General features: G+C 47.5%; 2 protein-coding genes across 6 annotated transcripts in view; one reads left to right on the forward strand and one right to left on the reverse strand.

Annotated features, from left to right (window-relative positions):
• The window catches only part of EBPL (EBP like), a 94,965-nt gene that overhangs the window by 53,809 nt on the left and 20,438 nt on the right, over window positions 1-20,718 (forward strand). For 3 of the 4 annotated variants that reach the window (XM_073795180.1, XM_073795181.1, XM_073795182.1), the window contains one exon: window positions 15,959-16,059. The exons of the other annotated variant lie outside the window; for it this stretch is intronic. The gene's annotated coding sequence lies outside the window, so the exon portion shown is untranslated. The remainder of the gene's footprint in view (window positions 1-15,958; window positions 16,060-20,718) is intronic. 4 annotated transcript variants of the gene reach the window in all.
• Window positions 13,253-16,425, reverse strand: ARL11 (ARF like GTPase 11). Of its 2 annotated transcripts, none has more exons than XM_019936617.3 (2): window positions 16,273-16,425; window positions 13,253-15,482 (listed from the first exon to the last, which is right to left on the reverse strand). In XM_019936617.3, the coding sequence occupies exon 2, from the start codon at window positions 15,462-15,464 to the stop codon at window positions 14,877-14,879; it is 588 nt and encodes a 195-aa protein (XP_019792176.1). In that variant the 5' UTR covers window positions 15,465-15,482; window positions 16,273-16,425; the 3' UTR covers window positions 13,253-14,876. The 2 variants fall into 2 exon arrangements, with proteins under 2 accessions (XP_019792176.1, XP_019792177.1); XM_019936618.3 differs by lacking the exon at window positions 16,273-16,425 and adding an exon at window positions 16,131-16,266.

Raw genomic sequence — 20,718 nt, forward strand, 5'->3', positions numbered from 1 at the left:
TCCGGGATTTGACTGATCCAGGCTGGGCTCAGCTGGTCGACTCTGCTAAGGCTGCAGTGGCTCAGTGGCTCTGCTGCTCACTTCAGGTCTCTGGACCACTCGGTGGTTTTGCGCTACATGCCTCTCACCCTATCCTCCTTAGACAGCAGGTTAGCTGAAGCTTGTTCTTCTGATGGCAGAGGCAGAAGAGGGTAAACCCCAGTGTGCAAGCACTTTTCAAACCCCTGCTTGTGTCCGTCTACTGACATCCCATTGGCAAAGAAAGTCATATGACCAACCCCAGTATCGACAAAGAAGGACATTCCATCCATGATGAAGCCATAGCAAGTGTGTGGATGGAGAAAGGAGTGAAGAATTGGGGCCAATAATACCACCATGCTCACCTGTGGCACACAGGGACGAGATGAAGGGTTTCTTCTGCCAATTGCTGCTAGCAGAGTTCTGTTGCAACAAAGATGCTACAGGGAGCCTAGCAGTTGGGGGAAACTTCTGAAGGTTAAACAGCCCACAGGCTCCCTGTGACCAGAGAACCAGGTGACCATCCTGATCAGTCCAACTCAGGTTCTGGTGGGGGTGGGTAGCCCAGGAGCCCAAATGAGGAGAGAGTAGGCAACGGAGTGCAGAGAGTGGTGCGGCCACCAAAGTGCCCTTCCACGGCTAAGGGTGCGAACCGTTATGCTCTGACAGACAGATGCCAAGGAAAGCACTGAGGAGGTCACAGAACTGGGGCCAGCCAGGGGAAGACCAGCTTTACCCAAAATCAGAGCAGGAAGGAATACCAAATAGGCAAGGTTGAGACCCTGACTCGAGCCTACAGTTAGTTGGGTTTATACGCTTAAATTAACCATTGGGTAAGCAAGGTTACCCGTGATGTCCTGGTTGCTCATGCCTTATTTATTTATTATTTAAAATGTAGTTTTTATTTATTTTATTTTTTAAAATTTATTTGTTTTTGGCTGCGTTGGGTCTTCGTTGCTGCGCACAGGCTTTCTCTAGTTGTGGCGAGCGGGGGCTACTCTCGTTGTGGTGCGTGGGCTTCTCATTGCGGTGGCTTCTCTGGTTGCAGAGCACAGGCCCTAGGCGCGCGAGCTTCAGTAGTTGTGGCTCGTGGGCTTTAGAGCGCAGGCTCAGTAGTTGTGGCGCACGGGCTTAGTTGCTCTGCGGCATGTGGGATCCTCCTGGGCCAGGGATCAAACCTGTGTCCCCTGCACTGGCAGGCAGATTCTTAGCCACTGCGCCACCAGGTAAGTCCCTAGTTTTTATTTTTATAAAAATAACCAGGTATCTAGTTTAAGAAGTGAAATAAAAACAGAGGCTTATAATGGAAAACAACAGTCTTCTGCTCATCCCTACTAAGCCCTGACTGCTTCTCCCCAGAAACAACTGTTTTAGCTGTGCCTTCTGATCTTTTCCCTACATTTTTTTTTCCAAATTTGTGTCGCTGTTTCTTGATTTTTCAACCTTAGACATAATCTTTTTCTCTTCCTACCTTGGAAAATGAGAATTTAACTCTCTTACATTCTCCCCCATGCTCTACCCACACACATATATTTCCCTTCCCCGCATCTTCCCAATATAGATATTTTGGTTAAATGAATATTTTAGTATTTACATTATTATGACTTATGTAAAAAATTTTCACAACTGAGCCATTTAGTATACTGTGATTACAAAAAGTGCAACTTTGTTTCCCTAGGAGCTTTTTTCTTTTTTTTTTTTTTTGTCTGTTTGCTTGGTTTTCTACATACTTATCAATAATACAACCCTAGAGGGACTTCCCTGGTGGCACAGTGGTTAAGAATCCGCCTGCCAGTGCAGGGGACACAGGTTCGAGCCCTAGTCCGGGAAGATCCCACATGCTGTGGAGGAACTAAGCCCGCGAGCCACAACTACTGAACCCATGTGCCACAACTACTGAAGCCGGCACGCCTAAAGCCCGTGCTCCGCAACAAGAGAAGCCACTGCAATGAGAAACCAGTGCACCGCAACGAAGAGTAGCCCCCGCTCACCACAACTAGAGAAAGCCCGCACGCAGCAATGAAGACCCAACGCAGCCAAAAATAAATAAAAAATACAACCCTAGACTGTCAAAACTGAAAATTTCACTGATACAATCAAACAGATAAGATAAACTATTGGGTTTTTTGGTTCGTTTGAGACATCCTTCTGGGAATGTTGTTCTGAAAACTCCTTTGCTTCCCTCTGGTGGCGAATTCCACATTGCCTGCATCCCAGGTGTCCATTTTGGTTTATTCTCTTGAGGGAGCATGCCTACCAATAGCCTTCTGATAAAAGAAGCATGTGTTCTTGTTTGTCTGAAAATGTCATTATTCTATCTTCATGATTGATAGCTAGATTAGGTGTAAAATTCTGTGTTGGAAATAATTTTCCCTCGGAATGTTTTAGCTTTTCTTTTTTATTTTGTTTTGCGGTACGCAGGCCCCTCACTGTTGTGGCCTCTCCCGTTGTGGAGCACAGTCTCCGGACGTGCAGGCTCAGCGGCCATGGCTCACGGGCCCAGTTGCTCCGCGGCATGTGGGATCCTCCCAGACCAGGGCACGAACCCGTGTCCCCTGCATCGGCAGGCGGACTCTCAACCACTGCGCCACCAGGGAAGCCCTAACTTTTCATTTGGAAATAATTCTAGGCTTACAGAAAAGTCCAAAAACATTACAGAGCTCTATCTAGTGCCTTTACCCAGCTTCCCCTAATGGTAACATCTTACATAGCTATAGTACAGTGATCAAAATTAAGAAATTAACTAAAAAAAAGGAAAGAAAAGAAGTTAACTCTGATGTACTTCTCAGGGTACAACATCAAAAAAAAAAAAAAAGCAAGTAAGTAATTAACGTTGCCACACTACTGTTAACAAAGTGACAGACTTTGGATCTCACCAGTTTTTCCAGTAGTGTCGTTTTACTTTTCCAAGATCCAATCCAGGATCTCACATTATATTTAGCTGCTGAATCTTCTTCATCTCCTACATCTAGAACACATCCTCAGTCTGTCTTTAACAATTTCGAAGAATACTGGTCAATTATTTTGTAGAATGTCCCTCAGTTTGGATTTGTCTGATATTTTCTCATGATTAAATTGAGGTTATGGATTTGGGGCAAGAATACCACAGAGATGATGTGTCCATCTGAGTGCATCCTATCAGGGGTACATGATGGTGCTGTGTACTACTCAGGGTATTCATCTTGATCACTTGGCTAAGTAGTTGAGGCCAGGCTTCTCACTGTCAAGTTACCATTTTTCCTTTTATGATGAGTAAATATATTGGTAGACATAATTTAAGACTATGCAAATATCTTGTTTATCCTCAAACTTTCACCTACAGATTTTAGCATCCATTGGTGAATCTTGCCTACAATTATTACTGTGATGTTCTTAATGATAATTTTCTATTTCTCTCATTTCTTTTACATTTATTAATGAAATTCTTTTGTAAGATAGAACTGTCCCTTCTCCTCCAGGTACTTAGTCATTCATTTATTTACTTGTATCAAAATGGACTCATAGATATTTATTTTATTCTAGAGGTTATAGTACAATTTTATTGTTCAAATTGCCTTCTGAATTTTGAAGGCTTTGCTCTGTTATCCTTTGGATTTCAGTATCACTATTAAGAAGTTTAATAGTAGCCTGATTCTTGACCTTTCATAGTGACCCATTTTTCTTTTTTAGGATGTTCTGAAGTTTTACAGTATTGTGCTTTTTTGTTTATCTTTATAACATGCATTTGTATTGGGCACTCCATAGACCCTCTCAAGCTGGAAACTCATGTGTTTTGGGGAAATGTTCATATTTTATTTATTTGTCTGATAATTCACCCCCTCTACTTTTCCCTTCTCTTTTTTTTTTTTTTTTTTTTTTGTGGGATACCCATTATTCTGATGCAAAACTTTTGGACTAATCCTCTAGTTTTCTTATGTTTTAATTTCCAATTTTTCATCCTTAATCTTTTTATTCTACTTTTTAGGAGACTTTTGTTTCTACTTTATCTTCCAACTTTGTACTGGATTTTTCAGTGGAGATTTCCAAGAGCTCTTTCTTGCTTTCTAAATATTTTTTATAGCCATCTAGCTTCATGGCTGTGATATTTTCCCTTATTTCTAAGGAGATTTGCCATTTGGGGGAAGTTTTCTTTTGCTTCCTGCAGTGATCACTCTTTCCTCTGAGTTGTTTTTTTCCTGCTTGTTTTTGTCTCTCTCTCTTATGTTGGAGACTTTTTCTCAGTTGTCCTGTCATCCTTTATTGCCTGTTCCTGCAAGGCGTTGAGCAGGATATTTACACTGTGTCAGGTATTACCCAAGGTCCCTTCACGTTGGAGTGATCCAGCAGCCACTGCCTTTACCAAGAGGTGGAGCTTTGCTTCCCCACTAGTGAGATAAGCAGACGTTGTCTCCTGATGAGATGCAGCATGAAGTAGAGAATGTCACCTATGTGTCTTACCAAAAACATCTGATCTGAATCTAATCGCACCTTTAGATCTAACTTCCACTTGACAGGATTTACAAGAGATGTGGGGACAAGTTCAAAGACAGAAGACCCAATCAGACAAATCAGCTGTGAGACACTTCTTCAGTTAATGGCCTGGTCCCTTCAAAAAGTCAACATTGTGGGGCAAACAAAAGGAAAGAGGACTGTTCTAGGAAGGAGAATAAAGAGACGTAATAACCAAATGCAATGAGATTCTAGGGACAGTGGGGGAAATTTGAATGGATTGAATGGATTTTGAATTTTAAATGGATTTAATATTAGAATATATTTGGAAGCTTTTTTTTTTTTTTTTTTTTTTGCGGTACGCGGGCCTCTCACTGTTGTGGCCTCTCCCGTTGTGGAGCACAGGCCCCGGACGCACAGGCTCAGTGGCCATGGCTCACGGGCCCAGCCGCTCTGCGGCATCTGGGATCTTCCCTGACTGGAGCACGAACCCATGTCCCCTGCATCGGCAGGCGTCACCAGGGAAGCCCTGGAAGCTATTTTAAATTTTCTTAGGTGTGATGCATTTGGGTTATATAAGATCCTTATTCTTTGAATAGAGATACTGAAATATGTAGAGGTGAAATACCATAATGTCTGCAGTCATTTTCAAATGGTTCAGAAAATACTGTATGTACACCTATATCTAAAGATAAAGCATATATGTTAAAATATCAACAATTGTAGAACTTAAGAGGTGGGTATATGGGTGTTCATTATAGTATTTTAAAAATTTTTCTATATGTTTACATTTTTCCGTGATAAAAATGTAGGTGGAGGAAGGAGGGAGATACCAAAAAGCTGCTAGAAGTTTGTGTGAGTCCTGGTACATGGGCAGGAAGGGCTCCTCAACTGGTGAGGCAACTGTTTCATCCAGAGACCTTCACATGTCAGTGTTGTGTGTCTTCTCTCCAGCCAGTCAGTTCCCGGAGAGGGGCTCCCAGTGCCTGCCTCAGTGTGTAAAGCTCACGGCCAGCCCCTGCGAGCTGAATGGAGAAGGGGTCCAGGCAGCCTCTCCAGTCAGTTCACAGACTTTGACGGAACTTTTTCATGGATGTCTCACCCCATCCCCAACTGGGCAATGCCTCCAGAGAATAAACTGAAGGTATCCTACCAGGGAGCAGAGGGCCAGTCGCCTGGGCTGAGTAAAATAGGGGAAGGAGCCTGAGAGTATGTCTCTTCATACAGACTTTCCACCAGTTCTGTTTCCTGCCCCACTTTGTTGCTGCTTGATATCCCAAGTCCTGAGATCCCCTGGGGTTTGGGTCAGAAGGGCTTGCTAATCACGGTGAGGCTGTGCAGAGCATGGTTTGTGGGCCACACCCCTGCAGAGGTTCACATTCTGCCGTGTGACCTGGGACAAGTTATTTAACTTCTCTATGCCTCACCTGCAAAATCAGGTTACAAACTTTCACATTGTTGGGGGATTACGTAAGCTAACACACCTTCAACATTTAGACCAGTGCCCGACACAGAGTTAAGTCCTTTGACTAAACACACACACACACACCCCTCCCAGCCCCCACCAACTTGGGTTTCTACTTTCTCTGATCTGTGAGGTCTCTTTGTATCTTCTGTAATTTTAGTGCTATCTCAAGCCTGCTATATGCACTTCGGCTTTTTCTCTTTCCTTGTGGGGTTTGGCCTTTTTAAAAAAAATCCCTTTACTGTCCCTGCAGTCAGGTTTGGGGAGTTAGCAGAGTTACATGTGTGTGTGCATTTCACAACGTTAAACCACAAGTCTCAACAGCTTGCTTTCTTTCTTTGTCTCTCCTAAAGCCCCCCTTCCGTACGTTCATCATATTCTAGCCTGAACTCACAGACTGTTGCAGGCAGAGCCAGGGGAGTGAACGCCAGGCTTCTTAGATTGGAACCAGCTCCTAATGTTCTATCTAGAAAATGCTGAGAAGCACCTCAGGATAAACCTGCTGGTTGAGTGTTCCATGAGCTCCTTTCCGGAATCTCCTGAGTCACCGTCACTGGCAGAGGGGAAGGAAGGGTTTGTGGTGGAGCCACCCTGAAGCTTGTGTAAGAAGCTGTGGCCCATGGCTGTGTCAGCACCAAACAGCCAGCAGGCTTCTCGCCCCCCCACCCAGAGCTCCTGATTCCTAGGGGTCACCCGATCGACCTAGAGAACTTGATCCTGTCTTCACAGTGGTAGAAGGGGGCACCTTTGCGAATGACTTGCTTGAAGAGTTTGGAATGCTGGTTTAAAAGAAAGAATTCCTCCCCAGGTAGGATTAGGCCCACGGAGTTTTGTGATCCTCTTCTGCCTGGGTCATGACGTTGCCCTTTTAAACTCAGAAGCCCCACTTGAAGTGTAGGATACATTTGAGGGAGAGTGGCTTCTCCAGTTACATCTGAAGCCGCCTTCTGGCTGGTCGTCCCTTGGACTTTAGCGCTTTCTACTGAACGGTAATAAAGAGCTTGGGCCGCTTATTTCCATTTTCCATTCCCCTCCCGACCCCAGATCCATTCTGCAGACCTGCCTGCTCTATTCCGTGCCCTGGGAAGGCAACTGCTGATAGAGACACTGGACTGAGATGACAGGGTGGGAGGAAGAAGAGGCCAGATGATTCTCTGCCCACTCTCAGCCTAAAGGGGTGCCCCTGACCCAGCCCCCTAGTTCTGCACTCCCTGGCTCGAGGCCACCTTTTCCAAGTGCCTGAGAAGATGGTGGTCCACACACCTAGACCCTCCCTTCTGGACCTTCTTTCTGCATACAGTAGGTCCTTGCTGTGTGTACAGTGAGGGGGGCGGGCACGTTCATCCCAGCCTCAGGCAATCTGTGAAGTCTGGTTCATTCCTTTTTGGCAGCCCCCGGCTCCGCGACCACACTTTTTTTTCTTTTAGCTGCATCACAAGGCATGTGGGATCTCCTTTCCCTCATCAGGGATGGAACCCATGCCCCCTGCATTGGGAGCGCAGAGTCTTAACAACTGGACCTCTAGGGAAGTTCCCCCACCTCCTATACTTCTTTCAGCCGTTCTCAACATTTAGCTTTGCTTCCTTTACACAACCTCTTCTGAAAAGACCCTGACAATTCATTCACATTACAATGCCAATAACTATCCCTGCTACCTTTCTTCTAGGGATATTTTCTTTGAAAAACCGAAGTCCAAGGGATGAATCTGTAACTGTTGAATTTCAGAGAGGAATAGAATTGAGGGTGGGATTCAACCCCCCATCTTCTCAAATCATTCGTCTGTCTATTCAGTCCACCAGGCTTTGCAACGGGAGGGTGCATTTAAAGTGCGTGGAAGAGATACTAATTCTGGGCTTTGGCTACTCGAATTAAACGTGCTCTGGCGTGGGAAGGCCAGGGGAGAAGCTCTAGAATGGGGATGTTAAATAGAAGTGGTAGGGAAGAGGGTAGAGGCTAAGTGTCCAGAGTTCAGACATCAGAAGAGCAGTCTAGGGCTCTGCACCCCTAACCCCTGTACCCTTCCACCAGCCTTGGCCCCCTCTTCACCCCAGAACAAGTCTGAGTCTGGAGAATTCTGAGGGTGGGAGAGGGATCTGCAAGAAAAGCCTGGGCCCCCAGAGCTCGGCTTCATTTGCATTTGTAGCGTGCTTCAGTGTGGCAATATTAACCGCTGTCCCTTATTGAAAGCTAGACTGTATGTCGAGGGCAGGGACAGTGCCTGTATCTCCTCCATCCTTGTAGCCCTTGCACGTTGCTCAGTGTTTTGCACATAGTAGGTGCTCAAGAGATACAAGCTGCCTTGATGAACACATTATCTCACTGAATTCTCATAAGAACTTTGCGAGGTGCCCCCTATTATCACTCCCATTCTGTAGATGAGGTGGCTGGGGCGTAGTTGGGTTAAATAATTTGCCCAGTTGGTGAGTTATAGAGTTCCTGTTCTAGTCCGTTCTGACTGACTTCAAGGCCAGACTCGAAGCCTGTGGGCACAGGCCAAGCGCGTTTAGACGGCACCAACTTGAGCAGAGGATGGGGTTGCGTCTCCATCTTGGTAGCAATTCTCTCATGGAAGAATTTTCATAACCCTGAAAATCCTTATATATGTTTCTCTGAATCCTTTATATTTCTCCTCCAGGCTAAGCCAACGCTTAGTGCCATATGAAATTGAAGTTTGTGGAATATGAAAAAAGGTAGAACAAACATTGCAAAATGATATGGTGTCATGTTCATAATCCGGAGATAATTTTTAATAATGTTGCCTCCTTTTTTGGGAAGAATTGGAAGTGCTTTGATGAGAATTAATTAGTTTAGGTTTGTAATTTCATGCTTGAAGTAAGCTGCAAAAATGCCCATGGGTCCCAGGTTGCTGGAGGGGACCAGGGTGAGGGAGAAGGATTCATTATTAGGTTTTTAGCTTGAAATCTGAGGCAGAACAATACCATTTCTCATGGAAAAATTTTAAATACTTTTCCATAGCCAAATTTCCTTGGGGGTGAATATATCAGAGGAGTGGAAATCAAGACAATGAGGTAAAAATAAAAGACTCCTTTTTTCCTTTCTAAAATTATTTTGTTTTTCCTGAGCCACTGCTTTTACGAGACGTGTGGGAAGGGAATACAGGGGTAACACTTCAGTGCACCGAGAAATGCTTCTCTCGGTGAGTTCAGAGGCAATCACAGGATTCTGATCACAGGTTTCCATAATCCTGTGGGAGAGGAGTGCCACAGGTATCATTCCTAATTAAGTGCCCTCCAAAACCTTCTAGGAGGCATTCGGAGTGATTACTCTTCACCCATGTCTTGTTACTAATCATGGGTGCGATCAGGAGCTCACAGAGCCAGGCCAATGGGATCTGTTAGGAAAAGAGAATTAAAAACAAATCTGCCAACCCAGCAAACCTTCTCCACAAAGGTAGGAGAGAAAGAAAACAGTTTTGTTATTGAATAAGCATCAAACCAGAATGCAATGTGCAGCACAGGCAATCAGCTAAGAGACTGCAGAGACAGACAGGAATCTCAGCCTTTTGTACAGGCAGGCAGACACAGGCCCTTACCTACACAATAACAACCAGTCCTCACACCAAGTTCATCCTGGATTTGCCTGGTAATTGGGGTCACCATCTGTGTTACCTAATTGGCTTTAACCTAAAGAAAAACCAGCTTCTCCTATCTTTATGACAGGAGGTAGTTTTGCAACAAGGAGCAAGGCTCCCACCCTCCCACAGAGATGGGAGAGGGGCCCTATCTCCCTTGATGATGGCATTTCAAAGGGATGGCTCCCTGGTCCTTGAGAAAGACAGTCCTAAAGCTGGCAGGAGTCTGAGTTAGCTTTTTAAAAACTTTACATACCTTTCAAAGAGACAGAGAAAAGAACTTAGAGTTACCAGTTTTCTCAAGTGAATGCTCTAAAAAGAGGGAGAAAGGAGAAGCATCTTCCCTTATTTTCAACAGGGAGAGCTAAGCCTCTTATTTTTCATCTGTATTTGCCCTTTCAGGCCCAAGAAATGGCAGGAATGGGATCCCCACCTTCCGCTCACTCAGGGACTCTCCCACCTTGACCCAGGCTCTGCGGCAACAGGCACAGCCTGGACAATCTCATTGCTTGACTGCCTTGCCTCTGTCCATCTTTGGGGCTGGGGCTTCTGGAAGGGAGCAGTACCCCGCTGGTGTTGAGTTGCATCAGGTGGGTTCTGGGGAAAGTACGAGTCTTTTGTGAGGTGACCTCACCGTACCACCTGAGGTTGCAGCCAGGACACTTGAGGTGTCGTGCATTCTAAAATCTGCCTGGAGGATGGACACTTCCCTGGTGGTGCAGTGGTTAAGAATCCGCCTGCCAGTGCTGGGGACATGGGTTTGATCCCTGGTCCGGGAAGATCCCACATGCCGCGGAGGAACTAAGGCCGTGTGCCACAACTACTGAGCCTGTGCTCTAGAGCCTGGGAGCCACAGCTACTGCGCCCATGTGCCACAACTACTGAAGCCCGTGCACGCCTAGAGCCCATGCTCCGCGACAAGAGAAGCCACCGCAATGAGAAGCCCACGCTCTGCAATGAAGAGCAGTCCCCCGCTCGCCGCAACTAGAGAAAGCCCGCACGCAGCAATGAAGACCCAATGCAGCCAAAAATAATTAATTAGTTAAAAAAAAAAAAACCTGGAGAGCGAGAAGGAAGGCAAGGTCCCAGCTCACCACGTGCTGAGGATGGGGGCCTAGCCCACTTTAAAGAACACAGCTTCCCCCAGCCCCAGTGGGAGGAGATGAGTGTGGAAATCTGTGAGGATGGACAGCTGAAACCCAAAACTCAGCAGGACCAAACTAAACCCCAACTCCTGCAGTTCTTACTTTCACCAAAGGATTGCTTCTATCCAAGAGGGGAAGGAGAAACATCTTCAGAATCAATGAGTCAGAAAGGGAGGAACTCAACCCATATTCAAAGGGGTAATCAGCTCTCCAACGTGGAACAAATCTCACTCTATACAGTGTTTGCGGAGAAGAAAACCAGATTCCTTTATATATAAGGAGGAAACAGATTCGTGCTTTTCAGCCACATCTGCTCACGCACCTCCTCACTCCCGCTCGTGGGTTAACGGGAGGCTGATGGACCTGAAAGGTGTGGGTGAATTGGAACACGCAAAATACCCCTCTCATAAGGAGAGCACCTTTTAAAAAACAAAACAGAAGGCATGATTTGTTTCTTGCTAAGCTTCCCTGTGCTGTAGCTCTGTGATATAAGTACCTGTATACGTACATATGTGTATGTTTCTCTCTGAGCAGAAGAGCAGGAGGGAAGCCCCTCTGTCTGCCCCCACCATGTCCCTGGCGGGCTCTGGCTTGCCTTGGGTGGGGAGGCAAGGGCTGAGGCTACCCTACTGGCCCCTGACTGCCCTCCCCTTCAGTTGGCAGTGGCCATGGGAGTGGAATTCCCAGTCCTACGGGCCAGCTTTGTCCCGTTGCTACTCTTGCTCCCGGCAGGCAAGGCCAGCTACCCCATGGTCTTCAGGGAAGTTTCTGAAAGAGGATGGGATTTCACCCTCCTTCCAGAGCCAACATTACTGGAATGGGAGAAGGAAGGATGAAAGAACTGGAGAGGGCAAAGCCAGGCCACTGCCTGTGTGCCATGGAGCATCCTCACCTCCTCCCTGGCACTGGCTCTGGGCCCTGTGTCTGCTCTCTCTGGCCACCTCTGTGGGCTCAGCCTTTCCCAGGGACCCTGGCAGATGCCTAGTGACATGGCAGATGGACCCTTTTCCACTGTGGAGTCATAAGTGTTGGGTAAACTATAATCAAAAATAATTGTTTTAATGTAGGCTGCCCTTGAGCAAAAAAAAAAAAAAAAAAAAAAAGGAAATCCTCAAGTGGCAGAAACCAGTTGAAGAGGGAAACCACAGCTGAAGCAGTTGAGTGAAGCCTGGAGTCCAGGGGGATCTTAGAGGAGCCCAATTTAGGCTCGAGGGACCAGGCTGTAGTCATAGCACCTGTACAGGAGATGTGGCCTCACTCTTGCTTGGAGGAGAGAAAATTTTGATCTGAGCTCAGCAAAAAAGCAAGAGCATTGAAGTGGCACCCCTTTCTTAAAAGGGGATTGGAAAATTCTGCCCGCCAGCTCAGCCAGCCATGCCAAAGCAAACGGTCTATCTTGGGAGTGCAAAGAAAAACAGTTGCCTGTCAGAAACCGAATCCCTGGGGCCTGTGCCATGAATGAGCACAGAGTTCAAATTCCTACTACCTGTGAGGTCCGTGAGCCCCAAACAGAGAAAATAACATAATATTTGGTCTAAAACAATTGAAACCTCCAGGATCCTGGTAGACGCTAATGTGAAACCACTGTGTAAAAACTGTCATAACCCAGAGCACACGGGAGTCACACAGGAAAAACAAATCCTACTGAAGATGAGCTCACAATAAAAAATGACAAGTCATGTGAGGAAATGAGTCTCCATGAGCAGAAACCAGCAGATGCCTCCAGAGGGTCCTCAGTGCCTCAAACTCTGCAGATAACGGAACAGTCTGAAAAGAGCTATAAACACATTCGGACCCAGCATTCCAAAAGCAGGGTTCAGAGGTTCTAGCCCCTTCCCAACCTGCCCCTCCTGTGTCCACCTTCCCAGTTCATTCCAATCCCACCTGCCACACAGACTCAAAATCTTGAGCACCTTCAAGTTCTTCCTTTCTCAGCCTTTTGTCTTAAAAATGGCTCTCAATGTCCTTGCCTCCCTCTCCTCTCCTCTGTGACCATGATGGGCATCTAGCTGGGCTGTCCACTTTTCCGTCCCCAGCGTCCCCCCTTCTCTTTATTTCACCTCCACACTGCCACTAAATTAGCCTCTTAAATGGAAGCCAGATGGTTTCACTTCTCTGCGACAAACTCCTGATTATGAAAGTCTAAGCCTTCCTTAATTTGGAGCTAAACTTTCTTTCCAGTTTTGTTTCCTGTTATAATATATCCTACCCCTCACCCCAACCTCGTGTTTCAGCCTTTCTGGTTTGTTTGTCCTTCCTATACTCTCCCTCATGCCTCCAAGCTGTCTCTTCCCTCTGACTAGGCTGCTCTCCCATCTCATCTGCCTACTGAAGGTCAACCTTGGCTTCAACCTTCTAGAAGCATGATGTCGTGGGAAAATGCAGGCATCATCAGGGCTAGAATATCTGGTTTCGAATTCCAGAAATGTCACTTAAGAGCAGTGCCTCAGGCAAGTCACAACCTCTCTGAGCCTCAGTGTCTAATTATATAAAATGGGAATGATCCCTACTTTGCAGAGTTGGGAGAATTAGAGATAATCTCTGTAGAGCACTGAGCACGGAACCAGCCCCAGTACGTGATCAGTAAACAGTAAACTCTCAACCTCTCCTTTTTTTAATTTTTTTATTTTTTTGCGGTACGCGGGCCTCTCACTGTTGTGGCCCGTCCCATTGCGGAGCATAGGCTCCGGACGCGCAGGCTCAGCGGCCATGGCTCACAGACCCAGCCGCTCCGCGGCATGTGGGATCTTCCTGGACCGGGGCATGAACCCGCATACCCTGCATCGGCAGGCGGACTCTCAACCGCTGCGCCACCAGGGAAGCCCAACCTCTCCTTTTTTATGGGAGTCATGTCCTCCTGCTTCCCCATCTAGAGGACCATGAGGCTGGAGTCTCCTTTGTCTTTGCATCTTTGCCCTTTTCTGTGTCTAACATAGGAAGTCTTGAAACACATTGATTGACACGTGGTGGAAAGAACTAGGCACACCTAACTTGATGTTAGAAGGGGAGACTTTGGGTAGAGGGACCTCTCAGATGTTGGAGTGATTGTGTCACTCCAGAGAGGGCAGAACCACCATCAGGAGTTCTAAGGAGGCTGATGGTAGCCCAGGATGGGAAGGAATATCCAAATTTAGAGCTGTTTAACACGAGAATAGGTACCAAATGGAAGTTACTTGCCATTAAAAAGTATAGAAAGTATTCCTGGGTGGAATGAGGTATAAGACCAGATCCGTGATTCTTATCTTAGGGAGTCACAGGTACCTTTGAAAATCTGACAAAAGTTATGGATCTTCTTCCCTAGAAAAATGGCCCAAAGCATAACATTTTGCACATAATTTCAGGAGCTTCATGGATCTTAGGTAACGTCACCTGAAAACGCTTCGGCTTTCCCTTTCACTATTAATAGTGAGAGGTGCATTGCTGTTATACATATCTTCAAAATTCACACCTGCCATCTGGAGGTCCAGCTTCATATCTAAAGCTCATTGCCTTTTGCCACAGATTCAATACTCGGCATATTTTTTGATAAAGTGAATAAATAAATGAATGAAATCATTGATTAATCTGATCTTCAAGGAAACCTGTGTGCTTGAAGGAGAGAGAAAGAGAAGGAAAACAGAAAGAAAACAATGAAGGGTTTTAGAGAAAGACCAGTACAGGATAACAAAAAGTTGGAGAAGGGTTAATCAGGGTCAAAGAAGAGGATCAATTTTGGAAGGCCTGAACTCCTGGCCTCTGCCCAGGGCTGAGCGCCCCGTTGAACTTCTAAACCCAAGATCCTGCAGAAGCAGACTCCATCCTGCTGGCCCTGACTCCTTGCCCTCAGAGTGATGGTGACACATACCCAGGGGCTCCCGGGGAAAATCACTCATAAGATCATGCCCACGTCCAGGTGATATTCTGATTTGATTTTGAAATCTCTTTCCCTCTGTGAATTTAGGTCTTAATTATTCTGCAACCACTTTTTCTGTTATTACAATTGCTTAGTTCAGACGTGGTAATGAGTTACTAAATGAAGTATGCTGAGGTTTGCTTTTTCCCTCAGAGTATCATTATTCAAAGAATAGTTGATTTTCAACACAAACACCGGTGACAATAAGTCCCAAGAGGAAAATATGCTGTCCGAGCGCAGGGGGATTCCTTGTTTGAGAAACTGAATTTGAGATTCTCCAGGATTAGCTGGTCTTCCGATCCACATGAGCGAAGAAGACAGGCTGCTCTGCCCCGGTCAAGGCCTCTGGCTCTCCCCACAGCCTGCCCCCTGCGCGCACCTGGAGTTACAGTGGTTGTGGGATTTCAGGAGGCGCCTCAGGCTCTCCAGGGCCTCGGGCAGCCCCTCTCCAGTGAGGGCGCTGCAGCCCTGCAGCTCCCAGCAGTGCCCCTGGAACCTGTGCAAGCCCAGCCTGTCTCTGATCTCAGGCAGCGGCAGGGCGTGGGCTGCCTCCTGCTTGTTGGCCAGCACCAGGAGGGGCACGCTGGCCAGGTGGGGGTCAGCCAGGGCCTCGGTGAGCTCAGCCGCTGCCTCGGGCAAGCGGGCTTCGTCTGTGCTGTCCAGCACGAAAATGAGGATGTCCGTGCCCTCCAGGTAGTCCTTCCAGCTGGCCCTGAGCTGGCTCTGCCCCCCGACATCCCAGAGGGTCAGAGACACGTGCCCAGGGGCTTCAAGAGGCTCCACGTTGAAACCCACGGTGGGCAGGGTCTCCACCAGCTGGTCGCCCTTCAGTTTGTACAGGAGCGTGGTCTTGCCGGCCAAGTCCAGGCCTATCATCACCACCCGGGCTTCTGCCTTGTGGCCTCGGGAGTTCACAGACCCCATGGGGGCCACTGCCAGACCCTAGGGGAGAAAGGCCGGGTGCACACATCAGCCATTCTTTTCAGAAGAAACACAAATCCTTGCGGGCACATGGGAGAAGAGCTTCTACGCCCGAGTAGGAAAGTATCTTTACAGTGTCATATTTCAAACAAAGGCCTGGGCTTCGAAAGGGCAGGGAAGTAGGGGTGTGTGAGTCAGCATCCGCTGACCTATTTCTGGGGGGTGCCCGCTGCAGAGAAGAGGGCAGGGCCTCCCCCTAAAAGACACGGAATGTGGGCTCACATTCCTTGGGAGTTAAAGCAGGGAGGCACAACGAAGTTCCAGTTAGACAAACTGAAAGATGTTTCAGTTCTTGCAGGTCTGTGGCTTCTAGCCTCTGTTTTCCTCCTGTAAGCCTAAACCCCGAAGGGGAAGCTATCTTGGGGTCAGTGCACTGATGGAGGAGGGCAGTCGGCTCATGGTAACTTCTGCTTCCTTTGCCTCCCCCCCCCCCACAGGACCAGGCCGCATCCTGTAAACAGTGCTATTTATAAATACTGTTGACCTTGGACACATGTACGGCTCGGAGCAAAGTGCTTTCCTCCAGTGTCTTACTAAGGTAAATTCCCTCCAGGACATTACACAGGTTTTTCAAGAATCTCAAATTTTAAGACTAAGACCTGTTCCCACCTTAGTCCAGGGAAAACTTGGCTGGAACAGGGGGAGGGACATCTCACACCCAGGGGAGTATATTTCAGCTGCCCCTGGAGGAAAATAAGATAGCCTCTGTTCATTCCTCATGCCAGGGGTAGAAGAGTGAAATTAAAGTTACCTCAGTGTTATTAGGCTGCGGCCGAAAGCTCCCCCTCTGTGGTGGTCTTGCACCTGCAGCTGCGCTCAGTCCTGAGAGCGAGATGGGAAACGAGTACAGTGACTGTGGCCGGTTCTCCCTTTTTGTGCTTCCTTTTCCCAGATGCTTGGGGGCGGGGCACAGGCTCCGCAGCCCCGCCCTCACCCCTGGGGCTCCCTGAGCAGAGCAGTCCTGCTGAGGATGTGCCACAAAGATGCCCCCAGCCAGGCCCAGAGCCGACTCCCCGGTTCTTGGCCGTTCAGACTCCATATGCAGGAGGGAGGGCACCCAGCTCAGCACCGTGCCGTGGTCCGCTGATCTCCTGCTGTTCCTCTCACAATCCTGGGATCCCCTCGGTGGAGAAATCTGAGAATCAGACCTCTTCCTTCAGCTCATGCCTCAGTGTGTTTCTGGTGCCTGGAGATTCTTTCATTTGCTTGGAACTATATGTGCTTAAAAACTGCCTAAGTAGGATTAAAACATTCTTAAAAAATAGGTTTAAATGTTGAAGGTAAACCAAAATAGGTATATATATATATATACTGAAGGTAAACCATAAAAATCAAAAAGTTGTGTTAATGGGTAGAACTATGCGTGATTAAGCTCATTGCTTAAATTTTTTTCTTGAACAGTGTAATTATGTTTCTCCCAGTAAAAATGATGCCTTCAGAAAATAGAATTTTGAAAAAGTTGGCCAGTCAGAAGCCCTTGTTTCTGTAGCAGATTCTGATTTGCATCTGGAGCTCCAGTGATTTGGCTCTCGTAACCAATGACAGTTCTCCTTTCTGGCACATTCTTTCATTACAATGTCAAGAACCAGGTTGGGGCGTGTGAGTCTCTCATCTTACCAACGAAGAAACAGGCTCAGACAGGATACATTATTTGCTCATGGTCTTGCTGAGATTTATAATTCGTCTCTTTCTCTTTCACCATGTCGTGTTACTCATGGAGAAAGTGCTTTGCAAATGGCAAACACCTTATTGTAACGGTTGTCATTAGGCTGCTATATTTTAATAGGAGGAAGCGATTGGGAAAAATCAGAAACCCGGGCGCCACTGTGTCCTGTTGATTTATAGCCAAGGAGCCTAGGGCTGTGGTGTCAGTGGATGGAAAATTAGTAAGAGACATCATCGGAAAGGGGGGTTCTGGCTAAACTGACCTAACAGAGTCGTCACTAAAGACAGGCCAGGGTGATCAGACATCACCTGGGGGTTGGTGGAGAATGAGGAACCTGGTCAGATATCGAGGGTGGAAATTCTCATTAAACAGACTTCGCAGGGTTCTTGCTAAAACTGGATTTTATAAGGAAGTGCACAGTCTCAAAGCGGTAAAGGACTGTCTGGAGGGGGGCATGTCCATCTCACGCATGTGCTGGGCAGTTAGATGAAGCCGTGACCCAGCCCTGTCCAGGCCTGGCTGACAAATCAGTGGGAATCCTGCAAGGAATCTGCCAGGACTTTGTAGGAGGATTGGGGCCGGCAGAGGATAAGGATATAGCGGGCTAAGGATAAGGTGTGCATGGGGGCTGAGGGGCCAGGGATGATACTCTGGCCCTGGTTCCCCTTGTCTGAGCCCAGGGGAGAAGGGAGTCTGGCAGACTGAAGAAGCCATTGACTTGAGGGGCTCAGAGGCACCATACCAGGCTGCTTGGGTGCTAAGTGCCCCCAGGTGACACAGTGAAGGGAGAGGCACTCCCCCTGCCTCCTGCCCTGAGGATTCCAGGGAAGCCTGGGGCCCCAGGGCCAGCATGCACGCCATCTGGAAGCCCGGCTTTGGTACTGACAGTCAGGCTCTTAGAGAAACATCGCCCTCTAGGGTCTAGACAGGCATTCAGGGGGAGGACCCCTGAGCACTGACCAGTCTCTCCTGGAAATAAAGGAGCCTTTCCTGAGGGCTAAGGTCCCTATAATCTGGAGAAGGTGAGAAGCAAGGAAACAGCGATTACGTTGAATGGGGCTCTAGTTCTACCCGGAGGCCGTGTGGCCCGAATTATCCCTGTACATTCCAACCCCATCCCTTTGGCTCAGCAAGCAGGAAAGCTTTTCATTGGACGCCCTCGTGTGGGGAGCTATAGAAGGGCTGCTGATAGAAGGGCCGCTGACCTGGGAGGCAATGAAGAGCAGAAGGTAACAGAGTGGGTTTTGGTTTGGGACCATCTGGGGGCACACTTGGTCTCCACTACTTATTTGCTGTGTCACCTCATGCATGTTCCTGAATTTCTCTGTGCCTCCGTTTCTTTATCTGTAAAATGGAGATGATGATAATACTATGGTACCTAACTTGAAGGGTTATTGGGAGGATTACATAAATTAAGGCACATCACTAATTACTCACATCAGGGACCTAGTCCCAGGTTAGTACTGTGAAATAAGGGAAGGGGAGCCATCAAAAGCAGAGGTGTGGTTGGAGAGGGACATGCAGCTCTGTAAGCCTGTGACTGCAGCTTCTAGAACTATAATAAAGACGGGTGTCTCTTCTGGGCTCACTGATACCAGGAGAGACAAGGGTCATGGGCCCCCACCTCTACTGTCCCTAGAACTTAGGACTTCCCATGATGGCCACTGGATAGCGCCCCATGGTTCAGAGAACGAGTTTAGAAATCTATTTTTTGCCAATTCTTGGGCAGATATTCAGGCCCGGAGGATCAAGGCATACTCTCTGCACTCACAAAGAAATGATTTATAGGCCAGAATGCTATTTCTTACATTTCCAATGGGATCTATTCGGCCCAAGATCAGGGACCAGTTTTCCATGCAGCACACCTGGAGAAGGTGTGGGAGGAGGGGAGACGTGGCGGATGCACAGGTGAGTACATCAACCGTGGAAGCTGCGTCCCAACAGGCTGTTTGGAAACAATGGAAAGTTGGTGGATTTTAAGGGACTGTTTATCATGGAACAGAGCCTGGTGACGGCTTTCTTTTCTCCTCTCTACAGTTAGGTTCAAAGGGAGAAAGTGCTAGAATCAGAGCTTTGTTCCCCTGGAAAGTGCTGGAGAAACACTGACAAATTCCTCCTTCCAGCCGTCCTTTTCCTGGGCTGCATGGGGGACCCTGGCTTTCTGTCTGTCTGTTACAGCCTCATCTTTCTTTAGTCTCTCACTTTCTCAACTTGGCAATACCCAAGTAAGTAAGTGGTTTCCAAGGACTGCATCTTTCGAAGATCAGGTGGGTTTTTTTTGGTTTTTTGTGTGTGTTTTTTTTGCGGTACGCGGGCCTCTCACTGCTGTGGCCTCTTCCGTTGCGGAGCACAGGCTCCGGACGCGCAGGCTCAGCGGCCATGGCTCACGGGCCCAGCTGCTCCATGGCATGTGGGATCCTCCCGGACCGGGGCACGAACCCATGTCCCGTGCATCGGCAGGCGGACTCCCAACCACTGCGCCACCAGGGAAGCCCCGAAGATCAGGTTTTATTCATTTATATTTTCAAGCTCTCCATACAAAATTCAAAAGGTACAAAAGGGTCAAGTGTCAAGGAAGTTTCCCTCTCACCCCTGTCCTCCTGCCATGCGGGTGCTTTCCTGGGAAAAGAAACCCACATCATCGGCTTCTTAGATATTTTCCCAGAGACAGCCTGTGCACATGTAAGCAAGTATGATACATTAGTTTTTCATGGTTTTTCTTTCTTTCTTTCCCCAAATGGTAACATACTCTGAGGCATTTAATCTCTTGAGTAAATCTTCTCTTAATCACTTTCTTAGGCATCGGCTCTGTCAAGGGTCAGTGGGAGAGGCAGGGAGGGGTTGCAGCCAGCAGCCCCACCCCCAGTGGGTGATGTGAGGGGCATGTGAAATACCCCAGTGGGGTATTGTGGTGGGAATCAACACTCCAACCATGCTAAAAGTGGAAATTCTCTCAGACATTTAACTCCATCTGTGACTATCCTTTATTAGGCACTCCCGTGGAGCCCTAAGCAGTGTATCTGAATTTGGGGTGGTTACCACAGGTGCAGTGTGTTTATGGGAACCTGGTTACAGGTAGGTATGGCCATGGGTAGGCTTTCCCCAGGCTTGGAGAAAGTGGGCAGAGAGCACAAGGTCGACGGATAAACTGAGACCAGTGACTCCCAGTGGCAGCACTTGGAAAGTTTGGTGAGTGCACACTGCTGGCATTCAGTGCGTGGGGACCAGAGATGCTAGACTTGCTACAGTGCCCAGGATAATTCTGCACAAGAAAGAATGTTTCTTGAATTTGAATTCAGCTTTCGAATGCCCCAGACATTTCTGTCGTTTTAAAAGCCCACTATTTGTAAAAATTATCTGATCCTAGAACCTAATTTTGTTTTATATGTAAACCCAGACAATTTTCTGCATCGTTTCACATACATGACGTTTTCCAGAAATGTCACTACTCTGTGAATTGAGGAAAGCTTTGTTTTGTTTGGAGTTTTAGCGTGAGCTGTTCACCATTTTAAAAAATCACATCTCTGACAG

Source organism: Tursiops truncatus, chromosome 18, assembly GCF_011762595.2.
Source record: "Tursiops truncatus isolate mTurTru1 chromosome 18, mTurTru1.mat.Y, whole genome shotgun sequence".
NCBI lineage: Eukaryota > Metazoa > Chordata > Mammalia > Artiodactyla > Delphinidae > Tursiops > Tursiops truncatus.